General features: G+C 55.3%; 1 protein-coding gene across 1 annotated transcript; it reads right to left on the bottom strand.

The window, feature by feature from the left end:
- Nucleotides 1–11,901: 11,901 nt before the first annotated feature.
- On the bottom strand, nt 11,902–20,960 carry DLL4 (delta like canonical Notch ligand 4). The gene is made up of 11 exons (XM_059181192.1): nt 20,546–20,960; nt 20,166–20,435; nt 19,596–19,653; nt 18,495–18,758; nt 18,025–18,085; nt 17,806–17,936; nt 16,199–16,368; nt 15,823–16,042; nt 14,130–14,832; nt 13,506–13,614; nt 11,902–12,968 (listed from the first exon to the last, which is right to left on the bottom strand). The coding sequence occupies exons 1-11, from the start codon at nt 20,609–20,611 to the stop codon at nt 12,963–12,965; spliced, it is 2,058 nt and encodes a 685-aa protein (XP_059037175.1). The 5' UTR covers nt 20,612–20,960; the 3' UTR covers nt 11,902–12,962.
- Between the last annotated feature and the right edge of the window lie 6,809 nt (nt 20,961–27,769).

Here is a 27,769-nt window from a genome sequence, read left to right as displayed (position 1 = left end):
AAACAATGCTTTGAAAAAGCAGTTTAGGGATATAAATCAGAAGTCACAAGATATCCCTGGCCTTTGACCCAATATTTCCACTCCAGGAAATTATTCAAAATATGGGAAAAAAGTCATATGCCTAAAGATTTTTCAATGCATTGTTATTTATAATAGCCAAACAAAAGAAGAAAAAAACATTTAAATATCCAAAAATAGTTCAGTGTGTAAGTAAATTATGCAATCAATCCCCATGGCAGAGAAATACACACAAAGAGAATAACTTAAATATGCAGCAATAGATCAAGTTTTATAAATTTTATATGAATATAAAATTAAAGCTGTGGAGTCATTAGAAACAATTATGTATGCTTATATTTGCTGACACAGAAACCTATCTGATGCAGAATTCTGTGAAAAAAGCAAGTTATAAAATAACCTAATATAACTATTTTAAACTTAAAAAGTCTGTATGTGTTTATTTGCATAGAAAAAAATCCACAGGACCACGTGAAAAAGTTCAGTGCTTACCTCGGAGTAGTAGGACTGTATGAGATTTGCACTTTCCTTTTTTATTTTTTTATTTTTATTTTATTTTTTTTAAAGATTTTATTTATTTATTTGACAGAGATCACAAGTAGGCAGAGTCAGGCAGAGAGAGAGGAGGAAGCAGGCTCCCTGCTGAGCAGAGAGCCCGATGCAGGGCTCAATCCCAGGACCCTGAGATCATGACCCGAGCGGAAGGCAGCAGCCCAAACCACTGAGCCACCCAGGCGCCCCCTTTTTTATTTTTTTTAAAGATTTCATTTATTTGTCAGAGAGAGAGCACAGGAGGGGGAGATGCATGCAGAGGGAGAAGCAGGCTCCCTGCTGAGCAAGGAGCCCGACAAGGGACTTGATTCCAGGACCTGAGCATCATGACCTGTGCCAAAGGCAGACACTCAGCAGACTGAGCCACCCAGGTAGCCCTGCATTTTCTTTTCTTTTCTTTTTTTTTTTTTAAGATTTTATTTATTTATTTGATAGAGATCACAAGTAGGCAGAGAGAGGAAGGGAAGCAGGCTCCCTGCTGAGCAGAGAGTCTAATGCGGACTCAATCCCAGAACCCTGGGATCATGACCTGAGCTGAAGGCAGAGGCTTTAACCCACTGAGCCACCCAGGCACCCTTGCACTTTCTTTTTTTATGCCAATTCAGATTGTCTAGGATTTTTTAAGAGAACATAAACTACTTCCATCTAGAAAAGAAAAAGTCACAATAAAAATCCACTATGAAAACAACATAGTAAAAATGCCCAGGGCCGCAGAGTCAGGCAAAAATGCAAACTATGAACCATCACATGCACTATGATTAAAACTATTAAAACAATGATAACAAGATACATGAGGAAAAAGATGGGGGGAAGTGGCATAGACCAATGATGGATGTGTTGAGGTATTACAATTACAGGTGACTCCTTTCTCTCTTTAAGGCTTATGAGATATAATTTTTAATAATAAAAGTTGCTCTTAAAGAGCAGTTCATGGTTTTCTGGTGGCTGAGGGGCAGAAAGTATCTCAGAATTACCTAGGGCATGGGGCACCTGGGTGGCTCAGTGGGTTAAGCCTCTGCCTTCAGCTCAGGTCATGATCTCAGGGTCCTGGGATTGAGCCCCACATCGGGCTCTCTGCTCAGCAGGGAGCCTGCTTCTCCCTCTCTCTCTGCCTGCCTCTCTGTCTACTTGTGATCTCTGTCTGTCGAATAAATAAATAAAATATTTTTTAAAAAATTACCTAGGGCATATTTTCAAGATGCCCATTGGCTAACTTCCTCACACCAGAACAATGCCCCATTGGTGAGGACCTCAGTAACTCCAGGTAAGTTAGGCTCTTCCTCCTCTGCTCCCACAGCCCTTTACCCCACTTCTGTTTATGTGTCCCCTCCACCTCATGCTTCCCACAGAAACAATCATTTGTTGAGTGCTTACCATGAGGTAGGCAGTTGTCTAAATGCTTTTTATCATTCTGGTTACAAACTCCTCCCTTACTTTGTAAGGTAAATATCATTTCACAGATGAACAAATGGGAGCACAGGAAAGGTGGGTAAGCCCCTTATGGGGGTGCCTGGCAAGCCACAGAGCTTAAGTCTAAAGGCAGGCAGGGGGGTGCCTGGGTGGCTCAGTGGGTTAAAGCCTCTGCTTTCAGCTCAGGTCATGATCCCAGGGTCCTGGGATCGAGCCCCGCTTCAGGCTCTCTGCTCAGCAGGAAGCCTGCTTCCTCCTCTCTCTGCCTGCCTCTCTGCCTACTTGTGATCTCTGTCTGTCAAATAAATTTTAAAAAATAAAAATAAAGGCAGGTAGAGCAATCCTGGATCCCCCTTGCTGGTAAGCTCTTGATATCCTGCTTCCTGAGAGCTCCCTGAGAGCAGACTCCATCTTTGAGGTCTTCTGTGGGGACCCACTCAGTGCTGGCTCATGGAAGGTTCTCCACAAAAGTAGGTAGAAGAAGTGGAGCTTTTACTTTGAAAAGTCCAGGGCACCCTGAGGTTCAGAGGAGAAGGAATCCTGAAAGACACAGGTTCAACCCTGACCCTCTCAAAACAAGAATCCCTACAAAAGTTGGCCCAGGGGTCTTGGCCATCTTCCTGGGGATATATCTTGCCTGTTCCCATTCCTCGTTTATCCCTGCCAACAACATCTGTCCCCTTCCCTTCCAGTAGGACACTCCCACTCAGTAGATTCCTCTCTGACTTCTGTAGCAGCCATCCTGTCTTTCCTCTGAAAATCCCCTTAGGAAGGGGCTTCAGATGTCATCCCCACAGAAGTACCCCTCATGAGAGAGGATTACCTCCATCTTGAAGAGTGGCACATGACTTACAGGTGAGACACACATGATGGCTTCCTTTTCTAGACCTTTCTCAAATGAACCTTTCCTTATTCCCCTTCGGGCGATCACTTCTCATTTCCTTGTGATCTGTTCCTTCCCACTTCTCATTCCAGTCACTGCAAACAATGTCTGGTGTTAGTGGGCACAATTATCTGACCTGGGGGAAGGTGTGTTTTAGGAGCTCCGGGACCCTGCTAAGGTATTATGCTAAGCGCTGAGGTTACTTTATAAAGCTGCTGATTCCCAAGGGATGAAAAAAACCTCCCCAGACGTGGGCTCTTGAGCCCAGTTTGCCCAGATTTGAGCCCATCTCCACCATTTGCCATCAAGTGCACTGTCTCTGGTTCTCAGTTTTCTCAACTGTGAAATGGGGATTAATAGTATGCACCTGTGGGTTCTGATGAGGACCGAAAGAAATAATACCTTAGCCAGCACCTGGCATGTGGGAGCTTAATATATAGTTGGCTCACGGTTTTTACTATAGACTTTTTCCCTTTCCATTTTATCCAAGATAGAGCCATAGCTATGATTTATTTTTATTTACTTTTTAATTTCTTTCCTTTTAGAGAGAGAGCAGGGGAGAGATGCAGAGAGAAAATCAGCCCCCCCCCTCCCAGCCATGAGCAAAGAGCCCAGTGGGGAACTGGATCCTGTACCCTGGGGTCATGACCTGAGCCAAAGGCAGACACTTAACGACTGAACCACCCCCCCCCCCCGCCCCGCCAGCCTATAAGAAATATATAGCCACTGGAGGTGGCTCTGTCCTTTGGGGGTCCAACTCTTGGTTTCAGCTCAGATCACTGGTGGGGATCCTGAGTTGGGCTCTCCACTCAGTGGGAGTCTGCCTGTCTCCCTCTCTGCCTTACCCCCCACCACTCACACACTTTCCCTCTACCTTTCTCTAAAATAAATGGATAATTTTTTTTTTTTTAAGATTTAAAAAATTTATTTATGACAGAGAGAGACAGCGAAGAGAGGGAACACAAGCAGGTAAAGCGGGAGAGGGAGAAGCAGGTTCCCGCTGAGCAGGGAGCTCAATACAGGGCTTGATCCCAGGACTCTGGGATCACAACCTGAGCCAAAGGCAGATGCGTAAGGACTGAGCCACCAAGGTGCCCCATAAATGGGTAAATCTTTTTTTTTTTTTTAAGATTTTATTTATTTAGGGCGCCTGGGTGGCTCAGTTGGTTGGACGACTGCCTTCGGCTCAGGTCATGATCCTGGAGTCCCGGGATCGAGTCCCACATCGGGCTCCCAGCTCCATGGGGAGTCTGCTTCTCCCTCTGACCTTCTCCTTGCTCATGTTCTCTCTCACTGTCTCTCTCTCAAATAAATAAATAAAATCTTTAAAAAAAAAAAAAAGATTTTATTTATTTATTTGCCAGAGAGAGAGAGAGTGAGCACAGGCAGGCAGAGGGGCCACAGAGGGAGAAGCAGACTCCCTGCCAAGCGAGGAGCCCGATGTGGGACTCGATCCCAGGATGCTGGGATCATGACCTGAGCTGAAGGCAGCCGCTTAACCAACTGAGCCACCCAGGTGTCCGATAAATCTTCTTTTTAAAAAAGATTTTGGGGCGCCTGGGTGGCTCAGTGGTTTAAGCCTCTGCCTTCAGCTCAGGTCATGATCCCAGGGTCCTGGGATGGAGCCCCACATCGGGCTCTCTGCTCAGCGGGGAGCCTGCTTCCCCCTCTCTCTGCCTGCCTCTCTGCCTACTCGTGATCTCTCTCGGTCTATCAAATAAATAAATAAATAAATAAATAAATCTTTAAAATGAATCTTTTAAATAAATCTAAAATAAATCTTTTAAAATAAATCTTTAAAAAAGATTTTGTTTATTTATTTGACAGAGAGAGAGATCACGAGTAGGCAGAGAGAGAGGGGTAAGCAGGCTCCCCGCTGAGCAGAGAGCCCAATGTGGGTTTGGATCCCAGGACCCTGGGATCATGACCTGAGCTGAAGGCAGAGGCTTTAACCCACTGAGCCACCCGGGCGCCCCAGCAAATAAATAATAAAATTAAGTAAAAAAGCTAACATTTAGAATTTAAAAAGCTGAAAAATACCTCAAAAATTATAAAAAAACATTATTTTAAATTACCAACAGCTTGAAACATGAAACTGCCATATTTATAGGTATGGATACATCTTAATAAAAAAAGAAATATACATTTGGTTTTGATCCTGTTCCTGGCACCGAGCTCTTAAAACCCTTGGAATTTCCTAAATGATAAGAGTGATAAAGGTGGCTTTTGTTATTCATAACAAGCCCACATCAACCACACCTGAGTTTAGTTATGTGAAGGCTATTTGGACTCTCTAAAGATGGGGGAGGGGGAGTGGCTGGTTGCCAGGGAAACCAACCAGGTGATTGAAATTGAGAACGGGAACCCTCAGCCCCAACTTCCAGTTTCTGGGTAGGGGAGAACGGCTGGAGATTAAGTCAATCACCGGTTGCTAATGATTTAATCGATCACACCTGTGTAATGAAACCTCTGTAAAAACTCAAAAGGACAGGGGGTTGGGAAGCTTCTGGGTTGTTAAATACAGGGAGGTGCTGGGAGGGCGGCATACCCAAAGAGGACAGGGAAGCTCCAGGTCCCTTCCCACATACCTTGCCCCACACACCTCTTCCATCTGCCTGTTCCTGAGTGGGTTGTGGGAACCTCTGCTCCGCAGCAGCTTAGAAGCACAAGTAACCTAGACTGGTGATTTGCTTCTGAGGTGGGAGGCAGTCTCATGGCACTGAGCCCCAGAGTTTGTGGGATCTGATGCTGTTTCCAGGCAGATAGTGTTCTCGCTGAGTTACGCACACCCAGGTGGTGAGGCACAATTGCTGGATACGTGGAAAAACCCACAAGTCTCAAGTCAGAAATGAAGTAGTGGGGGCCCTTGGGCGGCTCAGCCACTGAAACGTCTGCCTTTGGGTTGGGTCATGATCTCAGGGTGCTGGGATGCAGCAGCGTTGATCTCCCTGCTCAGTGGGGAGCCTGCTTCACCCTCTGCCCCTCCCCTCATTCATTCTTTCTCTCTCTCTTTGATAAATCTTAAAAAGTGAGCGGGGTGCCTGGGTGGCTTATGTCGTGATCCCAGAATGAGCCCCACATTGGGCTCCTTGCTCAGCGGGGAGCTGGCTTCTCCCTCTCCCTCTGCCTGCTGCTCCCTCAGCTTGTGCTCTCTCTCTCTGACAAATAAATACAATCTTAAGAACAAAACAAAACAGGGGATGCCTGGATAGCTCAGTCATTAAGTGTCTGCCTTTGGCTCAGGTCATGATCCTCTGGATCCTGGGATTGAGCCCCACAACGGGCCCCTTGCTCAGCGGGAAGCCGGCTTCACCCTCTCCCACTCCTCTTGCTTGTGTTCCCTCTCTCATCATCTCTCTGTGTCAAATAAATAAATAAATAAAATCTTAAAAAAAAAACTAAAAATAAAAACCCAGAAAGGCAGGTAAGTGATAGTCTGCCCAAAGCCCACTATTAATAGTTGCTTAAACAAAGAGAGAGATTTTCTGTGTATGCTTAGAGGGGAGAGATGCTAAACTAAATAAATGAATAAAATAATCCACAGTCTAGGAGTGGCTATACCTCCCACATACTTCTGAAAGATAAGTGTATCTCAGGTCCTTAGCCCATGTGCAAGGACAGAGGTCCTGTCAATACTGGCAGAAGGAGGGGCGCCTGGGTGGCTCAGTGGATTAAGCCGCTGCCTTCGGCTCAGGTCATGATCTCAGAGTTCTGGGATCGAGCCCCGCATCGGGCTCTCTGCTCAGCAGGGAGCCTGCTTCCCCCTCTGTCTCTGCCTGCCTCTCTGCCTACTTGTGATCTCTCTCTGTCAAATAAAATAAATAAAATCTTTAAAAAAAAAAAAAAAGTGTTAAATACTGGCAGAAGGATGGGTAGAAGGAGTAGCTGAACCTCTCAGGACAGTCTGCCTCAGATGGGGGAAAGAAGACCATACTCTGCTGGTTATGTCAGCTAGACCCTGGGCCAAGGGTGGAAGGCTACGTGGTACCCTGTCTACAAAAGCATGGACTATAAGAATTCCCCCATGTCCTGACAGAAGGGTGCATGGGATGGTGAGAAAACTTGGCTACATTTCTCAGCTTCTAATGAGGGAGGAAGACCCAACTGACAGAGTATCCCGGGGGGCGGGGCAGGGCAGTATTCTAGTTACTCAGACCCTGGGCCTCGTCCTCCTGGCAGGGGAGGGGCAGGGCTCCAACAGAGGGCTGGGAGGGTGGGGCCTCTTTCCCAGTTCCAAGGAGGGAAGGAAGGTATCCTTCGTGGTGGCAACCAGTGGCTGGATGCAGGGTTGAGAACTGCAATGAGGAGCATTTCAGTGTAGTGGCAGGGATGCTGAGGGGAGGCCCGTGGGTCAGAGTCAAATGTCAGACCCCACAGAAATGTGGCAGTGTGGTAGGACCTGACTTAAGAGAACTCGAGAAAAACAGCCCATGTGGAGAAGTATGATTCAGGCCCCGAGAGAGCCAAGGAAGTAAAGCCTCTTAAATGAGAGCAGCTAGAATACCATCCCCTATGAACCTACTGCCAATGGGAAGGGGATTCTAGAATCTTCCAGAGCTCTTTTACCAGAGAGAGAGAAGAGGAAGCAACTGAGTGAAGGGAGCCACAAGCGGAGGTGATAGTCAGCAGACCTGGTCTAGAAGGATAGGCCTGGCCTGATGGCTGCCAGTGTGGGAAAAGGACAGCAATTTTTAGACAAGCCGAGTGGCACACACCTGTCTGCTCATTCCCCGGGTTTGCTTTGCCTCCAAACTCAGCCAAGAAGCAGGAGGACTGGAGACAGCCAGGCTGGCTGTGCCTGGCAGGGCTTTGGCTTGGCTCTGCCCTGTAGGGGTGCCATGACTCAGGGCAGGCTGCTGCCCAGAGCTGAATCCAGCCGCTGGAGATGCTAGTCACCTTGTGTCTGCCGTAGCTTTAGCTGGCTTTCTGGACCCTGCGTTGTAGACTCGGAGGGTCTTTGGGCATGAAGGGAACAGGCTGAGTCCATTCGGCCAGAGTGTGAGTAGGGTGCAGGGCCCCAGAGGCCAGGGGAAAATAGTGCAAAAGCCACTTGTGACAGATCTCCAAGGGGAAAGGGACTCTTGAGGACTTGGGGTTCTGCCATCTCTTCCCAGCACCAGAGTCCCCCTTCCACTACTTCCCACATCAGAAGTTGACCTAAGCTAGTGGTGTTCCTTAAAGACAAGGGGTACTGAGCAGGGGAGGGGCAGGGCTCCAACAGAGGGCTGGGAAGTGGCACCTCTTTCCCAATCCCAAGGGGAATGACGCCTGGGTGGCTCAGTCGGTTAGGTGTCTGCCTTCCGATAGGGTCGTGATCCCAGGGTACTGGGATGGAATCCCCATATCCAGCTCCTTGCTCAGTGGGAAGTCTGTTTCTCTTTCTTTCCCTGTCATTGCCCCTGCTTGTGCGCGCGCACTCTCTCTCTCTCTGACAAATAAATAAATAAAATATTAAAGAAAAAACGGGCACAACAGGAAGCAATGGTGCAGACAACCTGGGATCTCAGCTGCCCCTTTGGTCCTTAGGGCTACTGCTGGGACTACTCAGCCAGCCCCATTCCTATTCTGTAGGCTAGGAGAGGGGAAGCAGCAGAAAGTGATTTGTTGGCATAAGCTTGGGAAGGATTAACCAATCAGTGGGGGAACCCGTTGCTCATAAATATTTTCATTCACCAACTCCTTTCAACCTCCTAGTAATAGGCAGGAGTATGGACATCATCTGAAAGGCTAAAGGACGGTTAGCCTCCTTGGGCAGAGACCATGCTTTATGGCCAAAGCCTGCTATATGAAAGGTGCTCCATCAGTGTGTAAGCAATGAGAATTGGATGGACTTGTCCCAGGTCACCTGGCAATGAGACCTACTGGGGCAAAGGAGCTTCAACCTCCGGGCTCAGACCCGGGGCTCTTTGCAGCCCTCCCCCACTCCGTTTGCATTCAGGCTACTTCCGGGGCGGGGGTAACTGGAAGCCTGAGGGCCGCGAGATGGGTAGGAAGCTGGCTGTACGCGAAGCCCCCTACCCCCACCCCCGGCCCAGTGTCTCTGGATACCCTGAGGCGTCTTGAGAGGCCGCGCTGCACTCTGCTGTCCACTTCCTCCGGGTCGGCGCCCGTAGGGAGCTCTGCGCTACGAAGACAACTGAACTCGAGGCCGCCGCCGCCTCCGTGGGCTCGCCCACTCGGGCCCGGGGATGGAGAAGGGCTGAGCCCCCGAGCCCCCGCGAAAGACGGCAGCCCCCGACCGCGCGCAGCCCCGACGGCTGCACAGCGCCCTCTGGTGCCGGGCAGCGGGGCCCCGGGCGGTTCCGCCTGCCTGCCGGACGGCTTCCCGCGGCCACGGCCCCGACCCCGCGCGGCCTCCCAGGCCCGGGGCGGGCTTCGGGGAGGCGAGGGGCGGAGCCCGGCGGGCGGGGGCGTCTCCGAGAAACTCGCGGCCTTCGGCGGCTTCCCGGCCCGGGAAGTGAGCCGGGGTCGGGAGGCCGCAAACAGGAAGTCGGGCTGTAACAAAGAGCGCAGGGGGGCGGGGGTGCCGTGGGACCTCCGGGGCGCCCGGCGGCGGCGGCAGGTGGAGAGCCGACCGGCCAGCGCGTCGCACCTGCCCTTTCCGCCGCGCCCGGGGCTCGGGGCCCGCGGGGATCCGGCGGGGCCATGGGACCGAGTCGTGCACCCTGGACACGAGGGAGGGCGCGGCCACCCGGGGAAGGTGCATCCTCTCCCCGGGAAGGGACAGTCACAGTTCCCTGAGTGAATCACTTCCATCCCCTTCCCGGAATGCAGCAGGCCACGTGGGACAGAGGGCTGGATTTGCCGATCCTGCCGGGACCCAGGGGGGAGGGCTGGAAAGATGCAGGGAGGGGAGAGCCCTGTGTGTGTGTGTTGGGGCGGGGGGGTCCCCGTAGGAGTTGGAGCGTCCATCCCGACTGCCTGAGTTTAATGGTCTTATTTAGCCTGAGCCGGGGTACCGGGCGGGAGGGGTGCAGATAGAAGACACTGTCTTTTTGTTTCCTACCCCCTAACCAATCCTGAGTGGCCCTGAGGCTGGAGGGGGGGCCCCTGGTGGAACTAGCAGGATAAAGGCATTCCTCCCTTCACTGCATCTTCCTGACTCACCTCCCCACCCCGCAGAGATCCCCAGGTGGTTAGCAGCCCGTGGGTCCTGGAAAAGCAGCTGTCCCCAGAGCTAGAGTTCACAGAGGGGTCAGATGAGCCTTTAGGCTGGGCACTGCCTCCAGGCTGTTAAGGAGCCACTGAACTCTGAATTCTCTTATGAAATACTCTAACAAATTCAGGAGGCATTTGCTAAACCATGGAGAGCACTTCCCAGGGCTTTGTTTGACCTTGTTTCTGCCAAGCCAGGGACCTCTCCTGTATACCTGGACACTCTAAGGAAAGTCTTAAGAAAGTCTTGGGTACCTTACCCATGAGAAGCAGCTGCACCCTCAGGAAGTGACCTCCAGGCTAAGTATAGAAAGGCTTTTGCTGTGGCCTGTCCATACACCAGCTGCTTGGTCTAGCTTCTGCAGGGTCACTGGAGGTAGAACCACAGGTTAGAGTGCCTAACCCAGATCTGTGCTTAGATCCCCAATTTCCCGGGAAAGCCTGTGTGGTGGACTCTCTCAGCTCCCTGTCTAGGGCATCAGAGCCTGTGAGTGGTTTTAGCCAGCTCCCCTCCAAGGCTCTTCTCTAGGCGCTGGTGGCCCGTGAAGCCCAGCACAGCCTGGCTGTGTGGACGTGCAGGCTCGCGGGTGTCCTACCTGTCCCCCACATGGGAGCCTCATCATCTGCCTTGTGTCCCGGCCCAGTTTTCCCAGCCCCCAGGGCCCGGGAGCCGCTTTCCTGTTTCATTTTGGGCAGGAAGAGTGAGGTCGTGTTGTTCTTCCCCCTGCTGCCGGCTCAGGCTGTGGGAACGGTTCCCTGAATATTTTCCTGTTTGATACCCTGTGTGCAGTGAGGGGAGCAAGAGCAAGGCATGGAGCATGTGCCTGCAGGCGAGTGTGGACGAGCCTAGGTCTCTAGCTCCCACATCTCAGCATAAGCCCCCAGGTCAAGGGTGGGCATGCTGTGCGTTTAAGAGAGAAAGGAAAAGGGAGGGCAAGGAGCATGCATGTACTTGGACTCCATGGGGAGCATCTGGTGGGCCTATTTCGCGTTACTGCAGAGGCTGGGAGCATGTGCTTGGCCTTTGTCAGTGACTCAATTTTTTTCATCATTTGCTCTCCATGGGGTATATCTGGCTATAGAGAGAGGACTGTGGCCCCCTAGGGACCATGTCGTACCTTACAGGAAGGTAGACACGAAGTCAAGACTGAAACTCTCTCATTAGTGTCTCAGCCCAAGAAACCTGGACTCAGGGAAGGCCACCTCCCCTTCCTCCTCCTCTCCCTGCGGTCTTCAATAAACTCCTGCAGCTCTGGGTAGACCAGGTGCCTGGACTCAGTTCTCCTGGCTGGCTGCAAGGACAGACCTAAGGCAAGTCCCCCATGCTGCATCCCCCCAAGACCAGTGCCATGCCGGGACTGAGAAAAGAGTAGGTAGGTGCCAGTCTATCTAAAACCCTTCAGTGGCAGGAGGAAGGACCCAGATATTATTCTGGTTCAGAGACCCCATTCTCCAATAAGTGAATCTACTTGAGAAGAGCAACACTAGGAGAATCATCCCTTCCCCCAAATTCCTGTATCCCCCAGGCTGACTAGGGAGCTCCAAATTTTTTTCAGGCTTGAGGAGAGAAAGGGGGATAGATTCAGGTCAGGGGTCATATCCCCCAAGTGATGGTGGAAACATAGGGGGAAATGGGGCCAGAGCAGCCTCAAGCCAGCAGGCAGGGAAGGCTGGTCTAGGCCTGGGAGTAGATGCGCCAGTTGGGGCCCTATAAGGACTGGAAGGGGACAAGCATCCAGAGCCCAGCAGGCGAAGCCTAAGTGCGTGCCCACGGTCCCGGCGGTTCTGGCAGAGCAGCGGGCACCACTAGGAGACAGGGAGTCAGAGAGGCTGGAGAGAGCATTCATTCCCCTTCTGCCATCACAAACACAGGACCCAAGAAGTAATAAACTCCTGTACACATCTGTTCCATATTATAAATACACATTATATACAAAATAATGTTATAAAATGTAGAAAGGTCAGTGCTTCTGATTCTTAAATTACTTGAAATACTAGACTCCAAAATAAACTACAAAAAAAAAAAAAAAAAACAAAATAAAAACTCATATTATTGATTTCTGAAGATCGGCTTCAAGGGTGGTCGGGGGGCAGTAGTGGGTGTGGGCAAAGCCCAGGCTCGAGGCTGTAGGAATGGTTCGAGGGAGGCAAGGGCCTGGGTGGCAACGGCACCTCCTTTTTTCCTCACTGGAATTTCCAGCATCACTGCCCTGAGCTTCCCAGTTAGGCCTGGCTCCCCTGGCAGGCCCTTCCTCTGTGTGCTCACGGGAACGCAGAGGCACCCCAGGCAGGAGGCTGGGGAGCCAGGTAAGGCTTACCAACAGCCTTGCCCAGAGGGCCAAGGCCAGGGAGAAGCTGGAGGGGTGTTATGAGCAAGGCCCTCGTGTAGTAGTTGAAGGCACCAGGCGGAAAGGTCTTCCGCTTCGGGCGCTCACTTCACCTGCAAGGCAGCTCCTGCCAAGGGCTGCACCCGATGGTATCCGGGCCTGCAGATGGCCCCGCTCATACTGGCCTCCTCTCTGATTTGGACCCAGCTGTTGCAGTGGGGCCTGGGCCAAAGGCACTTTTGGAAACACAGATGCCAGTGGAGGCCACACCAGCTCCAGGCCCCATAAGGCCAATGCCGCTCCCTCTGGAAAACAGGCCAGATCCCCAGAGGGGCCCTCTGAAGGTCCCGGCTGGCAGGGCGGGTTCCAGTGGCACCTCTCCTGTTCCCTGGGCCAGCACGGCCACCAGTCTGATGCCAGACAGACACCCAGAGGCATGGAAGGGTACTGCATCTCTTGGCAAGTTCACAGTCTGTCCAGGTCATGCCATTCCCTCTTCCTCCTGAGAGCAGCACGTTGCATATTAAAAATGTCCCATCCAGGATGCAATGTAAACAATGCAGAAGGAAGATCCAGCTGCTGGGGCCGAGCTGGGATGTCCTGGGAAGGCTCCTGCCTTATACCTGGAGAGAACGTGGAAAACAAGGAAGTCGGTTATCCTGGAGGACAAGAACTCCCTCCTCCATGGTGGCCCCGGGGACCTCCCTGGAGAAACAGGTGGGGCAAAGGGAGGGTGGGACAGCCCTCCCCAGACTTAGGCCCTGATACATGCACAAGCCTGGGAGCCTGTGTTCGTGCGGCTGGCCAATGGAGGAAGCAGCGGGAAGGGGCAACAGGGACACAAGGCAACCACTATTGCCCCCTACCCCAGCAGCTGGGAAGCAGTGCCAGGGAGCTGGCCAGATGCCACGGCCACCCAGCCCAGCGGTAACACAACGGGAAGAGCTAAGCCCAGCTCACCCCCCATGGCTCCTGTTTCACATCCTCTGCAGCAACAGGGGCAGCAGGGACCCAAGAGCCCCTGAACCTGGCCTGCCAAGGAGGGGTTCTGACCCACCCTTCAGAAGCGGGCCCCTGGGCTTGAGAGTCACCAGACTACTTTCCCATTCCTGGATGGCGGAAGGGGGCATGCTAGAAGGGAAGGTGAGCCCAGCACTCACCTCCGTGGCAATGACACATTCGTTCCTCTCTTCTGATATCAAACACACAGACTGGTACATGGAATCCCTGGGGGAGCATATCGCTGATATCCGACACTCTGGCTTTTCACTGTGGGAACACAAGACAGGCCGGTGAGGGAGGGGCGGGGGTAGAGCTGGGTGGGGGACAGGTGGGCACCTGTCTCTGACCCTGGAGAGCCAAAGGGCATGGGCTCTGAGAGAAGACACAGGGACTGGGAATGCCCAAGGCTAGCCTGAGGGACAGTGAGGAATAGGCCCCCAAGAGAGCCACAGGACCTCCAACCTTACCAGGGTCTCAGGCCTGGAAAAAACCAGCATTGCTCTTCCAGGCAAGCCATCCCATGGAAAGACAGAGTCAGAAGAGACACCCCCCCACACTGCCCCATGTGGTCCCTTGACATTTGTGAATGAATGAAAGAATGAATGAGAAGAAGGGAAGAAGGATCCCTGGCCGAAGAAATCTTGTCTTGTCGCAAGGGACTCCTGTCAGCATTGAGAAACTAGTCAAGGGCCTGTTGCCAGCCTTCCACCTGTCCTGGGGGAGCCTAGGGAGTACCGTGCAGGGCCCTGTGGCCAGGCCTGGAGCATCCCAGTGCTGCTCACCTGTGTAACCGCAGTGGCGCCTTCTCCCCTAAGCTCTTCTCACTGTGGGGGTACTTTCCCAGCATGGTCCCTCGCCCCAGAGCCCCTGGGGCTAGATTATAGTCCAGTGTGTGGTTCTGCTGTTTGCCACAGTTGGACTTGTCCAGGCCACAGTCCACTTCCAGCTCCTTCTTCTGGTTTGTATTCTTGAGCTGGGCAGCAGGGATCAGGTTGTCCTTCTGGAAGTCCGACAAGTTGTTCATGGCCTCCCTGCTGCCGTCGTCAGGTCGCCGGAGCCGCAGCTGCCGCACAGCCACCGCCACCATGCCCAGCAACACCAGCACCACCACCAGGCCCACACCCAGAGAGACAGCCACCCAGGGGAAGCTGGGCGGCATGCTCATAGGGAACTCGCAGCGGCTGCCCACAAAGCCATAGGGACAGTTGCAGACAAAGCTGTCCTCGGAGAGGCCAGGGTAGCAGGTGGCCCCGTTGAAGCAGGGTCCCGAGGTACAGGCGTCGACATGTATCCGCACCTCGCAGCGCCGGCCAGAGAAGCCAGCAGCACAGGTGCACACAAGCCCATTCTCCATCTCGTGGCAGGTGCCGCCATGGGCACAAGGGTTGCGGGCACAGTCACTGAGGTGGAGTTCACAGTAGGGGCCTGTGAACCCAGGACGGCAACGGCACACGCGGTTAGGACCACGGTTCAGGCACTGGCCCCCTGTGGGTACACATGGGTCCTGAGTGAGCAATCGCCTGGGAGTCCCCCCAGGGGGAGCGCCCCAGCCCAGATCCCACCACGAAGAGTGCTGTACCAGGAATCGGGAGATCTGGGCCCCGAATTCTTCAGTGAACTTACATATAAAAACCACTAGCATCTTGCAGAGCTGGAATCGGACAGCTCTGTTTGGGTTCTCTCTCTAGCTGAAGGTGACCTGGCACCTGTTGCTGTGCCTTATTTGAAGCCTCAGTTTCCTCCCTTGTTAAATTAGAGTATAACTCTCTCCCCTCCACAGGAGATCTCCGAGGGTTAGGTTGGATGATGCAGGAAGGCAGGAGCCCCTGCCTGGTATATAGTAGATGCTCAAATAAATGTAATTATCAGTTAACAAAGTTAACAGAGTGATTATCTGGAGAACAGGCTCCATCTCTGCCCTTCCCACCCCTCTCCAGCTCCTGAGGCTTCTCTCCTGCACAGTGCTGCCTGGCTCACAGAGGGTCATCAGGAGACCAAGGAGACAAAGATAACCAGTGTGCTTTGTGCCCCCCAATATGCGGAACATTGTAGATGCCTTGTTCCATGCCAGGCTCCACATGGCCAGGAGGTAAGGTGAGGCCTTTCAAAGTCGGGCCTTGACTGTGCCAGCCTCTCACTAGGAGGGGCCCAAGGCTTCATAGGTCCCTCCAGGACTTCCTGGGGAGGGTCAGAGGCCACCCCCGCCAGGAGGGGGCTCTGACGTCAGACTAAGACGTGAAGCTGGGTACGTGCCTCTCCTCCCCTTAAGGCCTGCACCCACTGCCAACCTGCTCTTCTTCCAAAACCACCAGCTGATGATGCCAGCCCCTCACCACCCAGAGCGGGTTGGGACCATCTCAGCCTGCCCAGAGGGACAGACCTGGCCTCTCTCTGCTCCTGACTCTCCCTCCCCAGAAGGCTCTCTGAATCCTAAGCCCGCTCCCAACCCCGGGTTAACAAGGCCACGAGACTCACCATTGGCACACGGGTTGCTGGCACACCTGTCCACTTTTTTCTCACAGTTGGAGCCCATGAAGTTAGGGGGGCACTCACAGGCATAGCTGGCTCCCTGGCTGCCCTCCCGGCAGGAACCCCCATTGAAGCAGGGGGAGTCGGCACAGCTCAATGTACTGTGCTCACAGTGCAGGCCATAGTAGCCCGGGGCACACAGGCAACGGTAACCATCCTCCTGGTCCTGGAGAGAGACCAGAAAGAGGCGTGAGTCAGACCCGGGGGGGCAACAATGCATGGCTTGGGACCAGACCCCCCCACCCCGCCCACAATGCCATGGACCACCTCCACTGGTCCCCCTGGCTCTACCTGGCCAGACCTCTATGGGCCCGAGTCTCACCTTACAGCTGCCCCCGTTGCGACAGGGGTTGCTGTCACACTCGCTGAGCTCCAGCTCACAGTCCACCCCAGTGTAGCCTGGGCGGCAGGTGCAGGTGTAGCTCCGCTGTCCGCTGTTGGAGCACGTCGCCCCATTCTTGCAGGGGGAGTGGTGGGTGCAGTAATTGAGATCTGCCAAGACAGGCACCAGCCAGCTGAGCAGGGCTGTAGAATGGTCCCCACCTCCAGGCTCCTCATAGTGCAAGTTCACCATCCGTGTGCGCCCCAGAGGCTTCAGCCCAAAGTCGTCCTGGCCCATACCCTTCTTCCTTGACCCACATCTGACCCGAGCAATGCACCCAAGTTTAAAAAAAAAAATACAGTTGGACAACTGCCTGCTAGGTAAGCTCCCAGCCACTGGCCACCAGGGTAGAAGGAAGGGAAGGAAGAGGAGTGGATGGCAAGGCCCCATGTGAAGGAGGAAGTCAGAAAAGGCTTCATGGAGGGGGGGCAGCTGAGATAAGCCTAGAAGGAGGGATAAAATGTTAACAGGTGGAAATGATAGGGAGGAGGTAAAAGCCACCTTAAGTAGTGACCAGGCATTTTTTTTAAAGGGAAATGCATTGCAATAGTATTTTGAAATATAAGTATTTGTTTTCTCATTTGGAAAGGACAGGGAGGGAGCAAATACAGAAACTGAAGGGCTGTGTTTGCCTCTGATGAGTATATGACTATGTTACCTGGGAGCTAATGTGGGGAGAAGAAAGAGAGTGGGCAGGAAGAGGTGTGTACATGTGTTTGGGGTAGGGTAGAGAAAGCAACACACACACACACACACACACACAGAATACAGGGGCTGTTGAATTCCAAGCCCCTTGATGCCAGAAAGTCAGGGCCCAGGCAAGTTCTTTCTAGCCTGGCAAGCCCCCTGCCCACCCTTCCTTCAGCTTGTGCTGGTGTATCCATGGCAACAGCCACCCTCTTTGACCCTGAAAATGGGAGACACGCTGCAGCTGGCTACAGGATGAGGGAGCAGAGGCTCCTTCCCGCACGGCTGGAGCTGGCCGACCCCCACTGGAGGAGTGACCAGCCTGCCCTCCCAAACCCAGAAAGAGACTGTAGGCTGAGGCAGCTGGCTGGCAAGCGCCACGGGGGAGGAACAAGGGAGGCTGTTTCTGCCCCACACCAAGAAGTCGGTTAGATGCCACTCCGCCCAGGGGCACAGCTCGCCCACAGTCTCAGGGCAGCTGCTGGGCACACCCCACCAGACAGCTGTGTAGGGAGAGTTGCTCAAACAGCCCAGGCAGGTAAGCAAACACTTAGGGGGTTAATAGGTAACTACAAGGTAGAAGGAGGAACCGAGCCCAGCATCTCTCCTCCTGGGCCTCGCTGGAATTTGAGCACAACCTGCAACTGCTCCTGCTTCCTGGCTTCTCTAGGCACCCTGAGCAAGAAGGACCCACCATCTCACTCTAGACCAATGTAAGGATCCTTAAAAGCCCCAAGGTCTTTGAAGGATTATGGGATAAGCCAACTGGGCAGTCATCCAGTAAGAAGGGCAAGCACTCTGGTTCCCACCCCTGCCCACCTCTCCCAGCCCCTCTGCGTGCTCTCTCTGCCTTGACTCACCTTGGTCGCAGAAGAGGCCGCCCCAGCCCTCATCGCAGGTGCACTGCCATGGGATGCTGCAGGTGCCATGGCGACAGCCATTGTGGGGAATGCATTCATCGCAGAGGCGGCCCTGCCAGCCTGGGCGGCAGCTGTTGAGCAAAAGGGAGGCTGAGGGTGAGGTGAGGGCTTAGCTGGGGGGCTGGCTCCCTCCTAGTCCACTTCCTGTCCCCTACTCACATGCACTCCGCTGGCTTGCTGCAGTAGCCGTTCTGTTCGTGACAGCCAGAAAGACAGACCGCTGAGGAAAGAAAACAGAACCCAAGTCAGATTGTTAAGGACTCTCAGCCCCCTCTCCCTCTCCTGGCCCTGGGGGCGCCCCCAGCTCTCCTGGTCTCACTTCCCTCTCCTGGCCTCCCAGAGGGGCCGCAGGTGTTATTAAGGGCAACAGTGGCACAGGGAAGGAGAATCCAGGCTGGATGGAAGGCAATAAGGGGGTCCCTGTGGGCTCTGGCAAGATGGGGAGGAGCACTAAGAAAAGACAGATCAGAGTCCACGCCTATCCTAAGCATCCCCACCTGTTCCTGAGACCCGGCTAGTGAGGGCAGCCTGGACCTGTTCTGTGAGGGAGGTAGGCTGTGGCCAAAAAGAGGCCACTGTGTTGGCTCCTGGGGACCCGGAGCCAGGGAGGCAGGAGCTTGGCTGCTTACGCTCTTCGCAGTACTCCCCAGTCCAGCCGGGGAGGCAGGACAGGCTGCCATCTGGTTGGCACACGTAGTGGCCGAAGTGGTCATTGCGCTTCTTGCACAGGCGTGAGCAGCTGTCCCCATAGTAGTTGTCACTGCAGATGACCCGGTAAGAGTAGCGCAGCCTCGTTGGGGGGCTGGTCTGCTCATCCAGTAACCAGTTCTTGCCCACAGCTAGGGAGCCCTGGATGGCGATCTTGCTGATGAGCGCGTCGGGTGGCAAGGCCTCTGAAGGGGCAGAGGGCCAGGTCAAGGAAGGGCAGCCAGTCCCGAGAATGCCAGCAACTGCTGGATCAAACCAGCTGTTCAGATGACCCCCAGCAAGCAAGCACAGGCTAGAGGAACCCAAATGTCCCACTGCTTAGTTGCCACCTGCGAGCGCGTGTGTGCACTAGCTGAAGGCCTGATATCATTCAGAAAGGAGCTAACAGAAGGATGTCAAAATGTTCTCCAATGTTCTGGAGGCAGATAAACCAGGAAAGAGGAAAAGAGGTCAAAATGGAGAAGAAAAAAAAGGGGCAAAGAGAGAGAGAAGGAAGGAGGGAGAGACGGAGGAAGAAAAGAAAAGGAAAGGAAAAAGCCAGGCCGGGGAGGACCCTGGGAGCAAAGGGTCCTCTCTGGTGCCCATTCACGGGTTCTGCCCTTAGAGATGGGCAATGCTTTTCTTTTTCCTTTTCAAAGTGAGAATTGTTGTGCTGCTGAAATATCCTTTTCCTCTGTGTCAGAACAACATCCCAAAGCCATTATTCCCTTTCCAAAGGAGCGGAATTCGCGAAAGGTGTAAAATACAGGAAGGGGCCCGTCAGCGGTGCTGGCAGCTTCAGCCTTTCTCACCGCCGTGCTCCCCGCGTTCCCACGCCAAAAATAACCCGCAGGAAACGCAATTGTGCTCAGAGTCCAGGCAGCTAGCGGAATCCGAGCGTCCAGCGCGGGGCGCAGCTCCAGGCAGAGCTTAGAGTCCTGCCCCCCTCACCCCCCACCCCGCACTTCCCCCGCCTATCACAGTTTAACTCTTTCGGCGCTGCGCCGTGTCGCCCCCCTGTGGCGGCCGAGCGAGCTACTCACCTGGCCGCAGGTCGTCTCCTGGCGCGTGCCAAGCTTCTATGATGAGTGAGAAGGTACCCTGGAGGCCAAAGGAGGGGGTGGGGGAAGACAGAGAGAGATGAGTAGGGGCGGGGAAGGTGGAGGTGCCTCGCGGCCTCGGGTTTAATTAATCTAATTGCAGGATACAGTTACAGCTCCCGGGTCAACATAACGGGTCTGTGCGCAGCATCGCGCGAGCGGGGAAGGTGAGCGGAGAACCCTGAGCAGGAGGGTTGAGAGATGGGGGCATGTTAGCTAGAGTCATTCAAAGGTGGGTGATGCGCTGATGCAGTGGCTCATGAAAATCATATCCCAAGAGTTGGGAGAAGAGAGGGCACAGGACTGGGAAGAGGGAGACCGGTGAGAGCCTTCCTGAGGATGAGGTCTCAGGGGAGTCAGAAGAAAGTATCAAAAGAGAGCACCCTTGGGTTTTTTTGTTTGTTTGGTTGGTTGGTTGGTTTAGTTGGAAGCGAGGAAATGGGGGGGGCTTTGGTCCCAGGGAGCCCCCTTCTCGTCTTTCGCGATCCCCCAGTGCACCCAGGCTGTGCTCACCGGCCAGGTGAAATTGAAAGGCAGCTGGAGAGGGTTGCGTCCCCCGCCACTACTATCGTCCCCGACGGCGAAGGAGTTGGTGCCCAACACAGGCGTAGAGACGCTGCCGAAGGTGCAGGGCCCGGGCGACAAGACCGCCTGGAAGTGCTTAAGGCAGACGCGGAAGAACGTCCTGCAGCCGGGTTCGCACGGCCGCCCGCTGGCCAGCACGCCACGCTCGTTGGCAAACTCCTGCAGCTGCAGCTGGAAGACTCCGGAGCAGGCTGCGCGCTATTGCACAGGGACCGAGGGAAGGAAGGAGGGAGCGGTCAGCTCGGCAGACGCCCGGGGCTCAGGCTCCGGGCGCGGCGGGAAGGGGTGGAGGGGTCGCGGGACGTTACCTGCTGCCAAAGTGCCACCAGCAGCAGTAGCGCCCAGCGAGAGGCGCTACGGGACGCGGCTGCCATCCCCTGGAGCGTCGCTCTCTCCCCGCGCCCGCCCTGTAGCTGGCTTCGTTCGGGACGCCGCTTTCCCGTGCGTCTATCCGCCGGAGGGGTCCCTGAAAAGCCCTTCTGGGGCTTTCCTCTCGCTTCGCCTTCTCGCTAGTTCTGCTCCAGCTGCTGCGGTAGGTAATCCAGGTGAGGACGGCTGGGTGGCGGCTGGGCTGAGGACGTGTCCTCGGGCTGATAGTGGAGCTGCAAGCGGGCTAGTGCTGGGTACACTGCACTGAGGCGGCTGGAGCGGCGGCTCTTGGCCTCGTGTTCCCAGCTCGCGCTCTGCGCCGCTACTGAAACCTGTGCGCTCGGGAGCCTTCCTTATATATATTGGCTCGTCTCTTCGCCGCCTGTCACTCAGAACCCATGGTCACTCTCCCCTCCCCTCCCGGCCTCTAGCGCTCCAGCCCCAGCAGGGCCTGGAGGGGGCCTCCGCCCCCGCCATCCCCCATCCCCGCCAGCCAGTCACGCACAGGTCCCCGCCCCTCCGCGTCGCTCTCAGCCCCTGGGTCCCCTAACTCTGCGCGTGCCAAGGTAACCAGTTCTCCGCGGCGGAGGAGTTAAGGTCCGAGACCCCGCTGTGAGAGGGGGTGGGGGAGGGCCTTGGGGGAATGGGGAGGGAGGTGAGCGAGTGGTTCCCGGATGGTCGTGGAGGCGGAGACACTGGGGAGTCCCCGTGGGCGGTCCGTTCGCAGCCGGAGCTAGTTACCTTCAGCCTCCGAGCAGGTAAAAAGAACTTAAGCTCGGAAAGCGAAAGCAGGGTCGAAGGACTCGGATCGCCTTCTTCCCCGAGCCCTGGAAGCTGTCGCCACCTCAGTCCCCAACCTGTGAGCTCCCATCCACCTCGCGTCCCCCTCACAACAGAGAAGCCAGTGGACGCTTTAACCTCTCTGTGGCCACACCGGGCAAGACGAGGTCCTGGAGTCAAAGACTCTAGGGCTCCCGGGGGCTCCCTCCTCCTGGTGGGCATCTCCCTCCCTAGTTGCGAAGGGCGTGTCCAACTCGTGCCTCTCCCTTCTGCCCCCCTCCTGGGCTCGACTCGTGCCAGCGCCTAGACGCGAGGTCCCGGAGACTGGGGAAGGGGGCGTGGTCCCCGAGGTAGGGGAAGGGGGGCGCGTCCTCAGCTGTATGGTAATGAGGGTCTGGCCCCTCCTCTAGCGCCTCCCCTCACCTGGGTTCTGCTTCAGCTCCACTGCCCTCCGTCTCCCCCCACTCCAGCAGCCCCAACCCCCCACCCGCGTCCTGTCGCTCCGTTGGGGCAGGGAGGAACTCTACTGGCTCCAGCGTTGGCTCCAGCCACTGGAGAGTCCTGATGAGGGGCTGAGGTCCGGCAGACCCGGCTCCTCTCCTCATACGGGCGAAATGTAGGGTGGAACTGAAAGCGCGCGCACTAGTTTGGGTTTCAGACGGCTGCGTCTGTCTCGCCTTCGCGGCTCCCCCGGGTGGCCCCACTTCTCCGAGCGGCTGCAGTGCAGCTGCTTTCCTGGAACCCGGCGTGATCCCCGGAGGCCTTAGACCGGGGAGGGCCGGCTTCTCCCAGTCTCGGGGGGTGCCGGGGATCTCTCTGTCTCTGCGACGCTGAGGGCAGCGGGGGCCCAGTGGCTTCAGCTGTCAGCCTGCCCGCACAGCGATGGCTGTCGTCGAGCGATAAGATCGGCGCGAAGCGGGAGGGAGCAGGGACGCGGCGCGGGCCCGGGGGAGGCCGTAGCGCGGGGAGGGGCCGGGGGGAGTGAGGCAGTGCAGCACAACAGCTGCCTATGCCTAGTACGGTCTGATTTTTTTGACTTGGGGGTGGTGGAGGGTTGGGGGGAAGGATGAGAAACAAGAGGTTGGGAGCGTGGGTTGGGGGAGGGGCGAGATGAGGAGATGGGCTCCGGGGTCCCCCACGCACGGCCACCCCTCCCAGCCACCATCTGGCGCGAGCGGGTTGGCGTGGGGAACCGAGGTGGGGCGGGGGCCGGCAGATGGGCCCAGGCTGCGCTCCAGAGTTAATGTAGGTTATGGGCAGGCGGAGTCCCCAGGCCCGAGGGAGGGGGGCCCAGGCTTGCCTCCCAGCGATCCTGACTAGTGGGTTCCTCACACTCGCTCCGCCCATAATCTACCTAGACCTGCCTAGGGTGCCAAAGAGTGTCCCTCTCCTCTGAGCTGGCATCCATCCCCACCTAGTTCTCTCTGCTTCCACCTCCAAATCCCAGCCTCGGAGTTCATAAAAACTCGCTTCTTTACTGACGCTGGCATTTGCCTGCCTCTCAAGGGAGACATCCAGCCCTCCAGGATGCCTCTTGCTCAATACTCGTCGATCTGGGACACTCTCTACCCACCTCACACATCCTGACTAATGGGTCCAAAAGCACTTTGCAAACAGTTAAGGACCAGACAAAACTATTATTATTCTCAGAGACACAAAATGCAAGGGATCCCAGAGACCTAGAAATCCTTTTTGAGGAGGAAAGGGTTTAATTCTGCTAGCCATCAAAAGGCATTTATGAAGCCTCTACTTGCCACGTGGCCTCTGTCCCAGAAGTTCATTATCCTACTAAGATGCCTCCCTCGGCCCTGAGTACCCACCCGCACTCCAGTCCACTGCAGTCCCTCTTTGCCCACATTTGCTGAACAAGAAAGGATCCCACTGCTGGCCCAGAACTGAAATGCAAGTGCCCACAGCTGGGGCTCCTCCCTTTTTCTCCCACTAGAGACCAGAAGAACCCAACATGTGTCCTGGGGGCTGCCAAGAGCAGGAGACTGTGAGGCCGCCGGAGGCTGCAAATCACAAGGGGTTTGAACCCATCTGGACATCTGCTGACCTTGCCCCTGTGCAGACGCTCCACGATGCCCTCGAGAAGGAGCGTGTATGCAAGGTTCAACGGCATGGGACTCCCCTGGACTGACTGCGGGCCCTCTGAAAGTCCGCGGGTCCTCATCCTTGCTGGCACCGACAACGTCAGGAGCCGGAGCAGGGTCCAGGCCTGGCTTCATGCAAGGCCCACAGCTTCCCATGCAGGGCCTTCTGCTTCTCTTGTCCTCTTCTTCTGGCCCCTGTACGCTGCCCCCCAGCAGGCAGAACCCTCACCTGGGACCCTAAAGCGCCAAGGTTGTCTTCCAGTTGCGCCCCTAAGCTGACCCCGGGTTTATTGGGGATTCCACCGGGGCCACGTAGAGCCTCGGGACCCCTCCCCCGTTGGGTAGCCTACTCGCCCCCCACGCCGCTACCCCCGACCCCGAGTCGGCGGCGCAGCTCCGAAGCTTACAGCATGGTTTCGTCCACCCCCGACTCCGGTTCTTGGCGGGGCAAATTGAAGCCAAGTAGGAGTGTGGCGGAGGCCGGACCGCAGAGCCCGTCGGGCATGTCATGGGCGGGGGAGCGGGCCCGGCTTGGGCGGGGCGCTTAAGCCTTGAGGGGCGCTGCTGCGGTCGCTGTGGAGAAGGGGCCACGTGCAGGGAGCCGCGGCCAGGGAGCTGCACAGAAGGCGGGGAGATTTGCAAACTGTTGCTGCCACATGGCTGCTCCTTTCGATCCATTCACATTGAAATGAGGCCGGCGCGTGCCTCATCTGCCGCAGGGCGCTGCCACGCGTCAGCTCGGCCCGCCGCGTGCCAACTGGGGCAGTGGGGCTGGCAGGGGCCTGCCAGCCATGGGGGCGCAGCCCAGGGCCCTGCGGCCAGGAGAGGGGGGAGGAGAAGGGAGCCGAGCTACCCTAGCCGCTCAGGCGCCGCAGTCTCGCGGACCTTGGCCCTGCAATTGGGAGCGAGCCGACGAGAAAGGACCGGGACGGACGGTTTCGGAGGGGGGCCAGGATCGATGCCGCCGCTCCCCGCAGATGCGCCCCGGCAGCGCTACTCTCCATCTGCCGCTGCTCGCACCTGCCGGTCAATAAATCGATTTTACAATTTAATGCAGCAGCTTCCCGCCCGCCTGGGACAGATGCCGCCGCAGAACTACCTCCGCCCTCACCCCTCCCCTCGAGGGGCGCCAGCGGTTAGGGCAGGGATTCCCGCTCCGCAGGCGGTGCCCCGCGGGGCCTCCTTCACCTCTTTCTCAAGTCCCTACAAGGAACTGTCTGCTCTGGGTCTTTCCCGTGGAACAGAGTGGGTTTCCCGTAGGACAGGCCTGAGGCTGGTAGAAGAGAAAAGATGATGACTTCGTGGTAGCCTTAGGGACGCATTTGGGGGCTAATTGTGGGTTTCGGGATAAGATGTGAGAGCCCCTGTGAGGAGAAAGGGTAGGACTTGGGGCATGGGCGCTAAGAGTCTTGAAGGCAATGAGTCTTGAAGACCCCCCATGATAGTGATGGGGAGCGTTAACCTGGAATGGGGCCTCTCTCCATTGCGTGCTCTGGCTGAGTGTGGGGAATAAGCATAAAATGGACTTGGCTTTTGGCACTCCTCAGCCATCTAGTCTTGGGGCCTCGGAGTTGTAATTTATTTTTTTATTTTTGAAACAATTGGGGGGGGGCAGGGCAGAGAGAATCTCAAGCAGGCTCTGGCTCAGCTTTCCCCATGCAGGGCTCAATTTCACTGACCCTGAGATAGTGACCTGAGCCAGACCCTTAACCAACTGAACCATCCAGGTGCCCTTAAGTTTTATTTTTAAGTAATCTCTACACCCCATCTGGGGCTCGAACTCACAACCCAGAGATCAAGAGTCACAGGCTCGTGGTACCTGGGTGGCTCAGTGGGTTGGGCCTCTGCCTTTGGCTCAGGTCATGATCTCAGGGTCCTGGGATCGAGCCCCACAGCAGGCTCTCTGCTCAGCAGAGGGAGCCTGCTTCTCCCTCTGCCTGCTGCTCTGCCTGCTTGTGATTTTTCACTCTCTCTGTCAAATAAACAAAAATCTTAAAAAAAAAAAAAAAAAAAAAAGAGTCACAGACTCTACTGACTGAGCCAGCCAGGTGCCCCTCTTGGGGCTTGTAATTTAAACCCCTGGGTTTTCGCATCTGTGCAATGGGGATAATAATAACAGTAATGTGGGAGGGTGACCAAGGGACTGACTGTATGTGATTACACATTCTCAGGGCCCAATAAACACTAATTTCCTTTCCCCCGGGTGACATTCTGACAGCCAGGGGGAAGATTTGGGGTAGAAGGGAGATCCCTGACACCAAATGAAATCCAAAAGGAAGGGAAGGAAAAAGGAGAGCTTAAAGGAAACAGTCATAAGGGAGGAAAGCCAGGTAGGGCATGGAAACGAGGTGGACCCTGTGAAAAATCTTGATTCTAAGGGTGTTTTGTGGGAAGAGGATGTGATGAGGTTCTTGGCTGGAGAGAGATGACTGGAGCTTCGAGAATGGGTTTGGAGAAGAGATGAAGGTTGAAAGAACCAAGTGCCCATGACTCTACTACCAGGACCAAGTGTAAGTCTCAGGATGGCAGCCCTCCTCCTTCCTGGTGGTGTTTCAGAGCAGAGGTGTATAGGAGGAAGGAGAAGTCCACTTCTGAATTGCCCTGGTCATTGAGGCTCCTGGTAGTTCAGGGGACTCAGCCCTCTGCCCATCACCAAGTGAGCTGGGTGGTCCACAGACTAGACTGGACTGTCCGCTGGTGGTTCATGATTGGTGACCCAGTGTCTCAAGGAATGCATGTCCAAGTGGGTAAGATCATTGACCATGAGTCAGAGCGTCTGCTCTGGCTCCTTGTGAGACCAGGAACATCTCCCACCTTCAACCTCCCTGATTTCCATGGAGCATGAGGGCTGAGACTAGCCTCATATGATGTCTCCTTTGCCTTCTTGGAAGACCAGTGCAGGTGACACACAGAGCCGGGGTAAATGATGTGGACAGGGCTCTCTCCTTCTCAAGGAGAACACTTTGGCCTGCAGAGACAATGGGCTCAAGAGAGGAGAAGCTAAGGGCCCCTGACCTGAGAAGCCCCTTTTAACTGTAACAGAAGGAAGCTCTCCCCAGGCCTCCTGTGTGCTGATCAAGAGGAAAGGAGGGGCAGGGTGGAAACCTCCTGGCTGGAGGCAAGGGTCCTCACTGATGGTGACCCAGCAGCTGCTCCAGCTTCATTTGCCAAACCCAGGGGATGCCTGGAAAGCCAGGGCCAGGAGCCATGCAACGGGTATTTCCAGACACAGAGGAGTCCGGGGTTTATGGTCGCCTCCACGGCAACTTTCCCAGAGCCCCAGGCTTCCCCTTCCCTAGCTCCTTCCTGTCCCCACCCTAGCAAATGAACAGGGACGCTGGTCGCTGGTCTGGGGGAGGCTCAGGGAGGCCTCTTCGTGGAGACCCTCTGGCTATAGGCCAAGCCCCATCCTGCCCTTGCCCCCTGCCCAGATCCCTCAGAGCATGGAAACTCTGAGAGGTGGCTCACAGGGCTACAGGACAAGATACAGGGCAAAGACATTGCTCAGAGTGATGGGACTAAGAGAGAACCTTCTGCCAGCTTGTGCAGGAGGACCGAGGGAGTCGGGACAGAGCCTGAAAGCAAAGGTTTAGGCACCCACTGGGCCCTAGATCTTGGGCCGGCTTCCTTAGCTGCGGTTTTCTTCCTCTGTAGGAGCCTCTTCACTCCACCCTGGTTGGCTAGCCTCCACGGTCCCTCCCCAGCACACAGGTCACTTGTCTCTGAAACCTCTCTTCTCTGTAAACGTTGACAGGTGGGAAGCTCTCCCCAGCCGCACCCCCCCAACACTCATCCCCTCTTCTGGCTCTGGCCTTCTATTAGCATCCAGGCTCAGTGTTGTCCCTGGGTTTCCCAGGTTCCTGGGTGCCCTTCGCCTTCCTCCACTGAGCAACAGCTCATCTCCTGGAAGGAACTCTGACCTCTCATTTCTCCACATGGCTTCTGATCTCTGATCCCAGCTGCCACCCAGGACTTGAAGCAAGCAAGAGATAGGGGATAGGCAGCCCCAGGAACCTGGGAGTGGGGGCTACTGGGGCAACCTCCCTGGAAGAAAGGGTTAGGCCTGAACCAGGAAGTGCTGTGTTTCCCAAATACTCTCATAGAGAAAGACATCAGGGATAGGCGCCAACTCTGAGCAGCTGCCTGAGTGGGCAGGGGCATTGATTCCTGGAGAAGGCTGAGGGAGAATCTAACTGCCATGGTCAAGGAGGTGAGGGGTCTGAAGCAAAGGATGGTGACCGGCTGTCTCCTTCTCCCACCATGGTCGGAATGAGAGGAAACGGGCTTCAG

Source organism: Mustela lutreola, chromosome 7, assembly GCF_030435805.1.
Source record: "Mustela lutreola isolate mMusLut2 chromosome 7, mMusLut2.pri, whole genome shotgun sequence".
In the NCBI taxonomy this organism is placed as follows: Eukaryota; Metazoa; Chordata; class Mammalia; order Carnivora; family Mustelidae; genus Mustela; species Mustela lutreola.
Note: the sequence above shows the minus strand (reverse complement) of the source record. Positions and strands in the feature narration are given on the sequence as shown.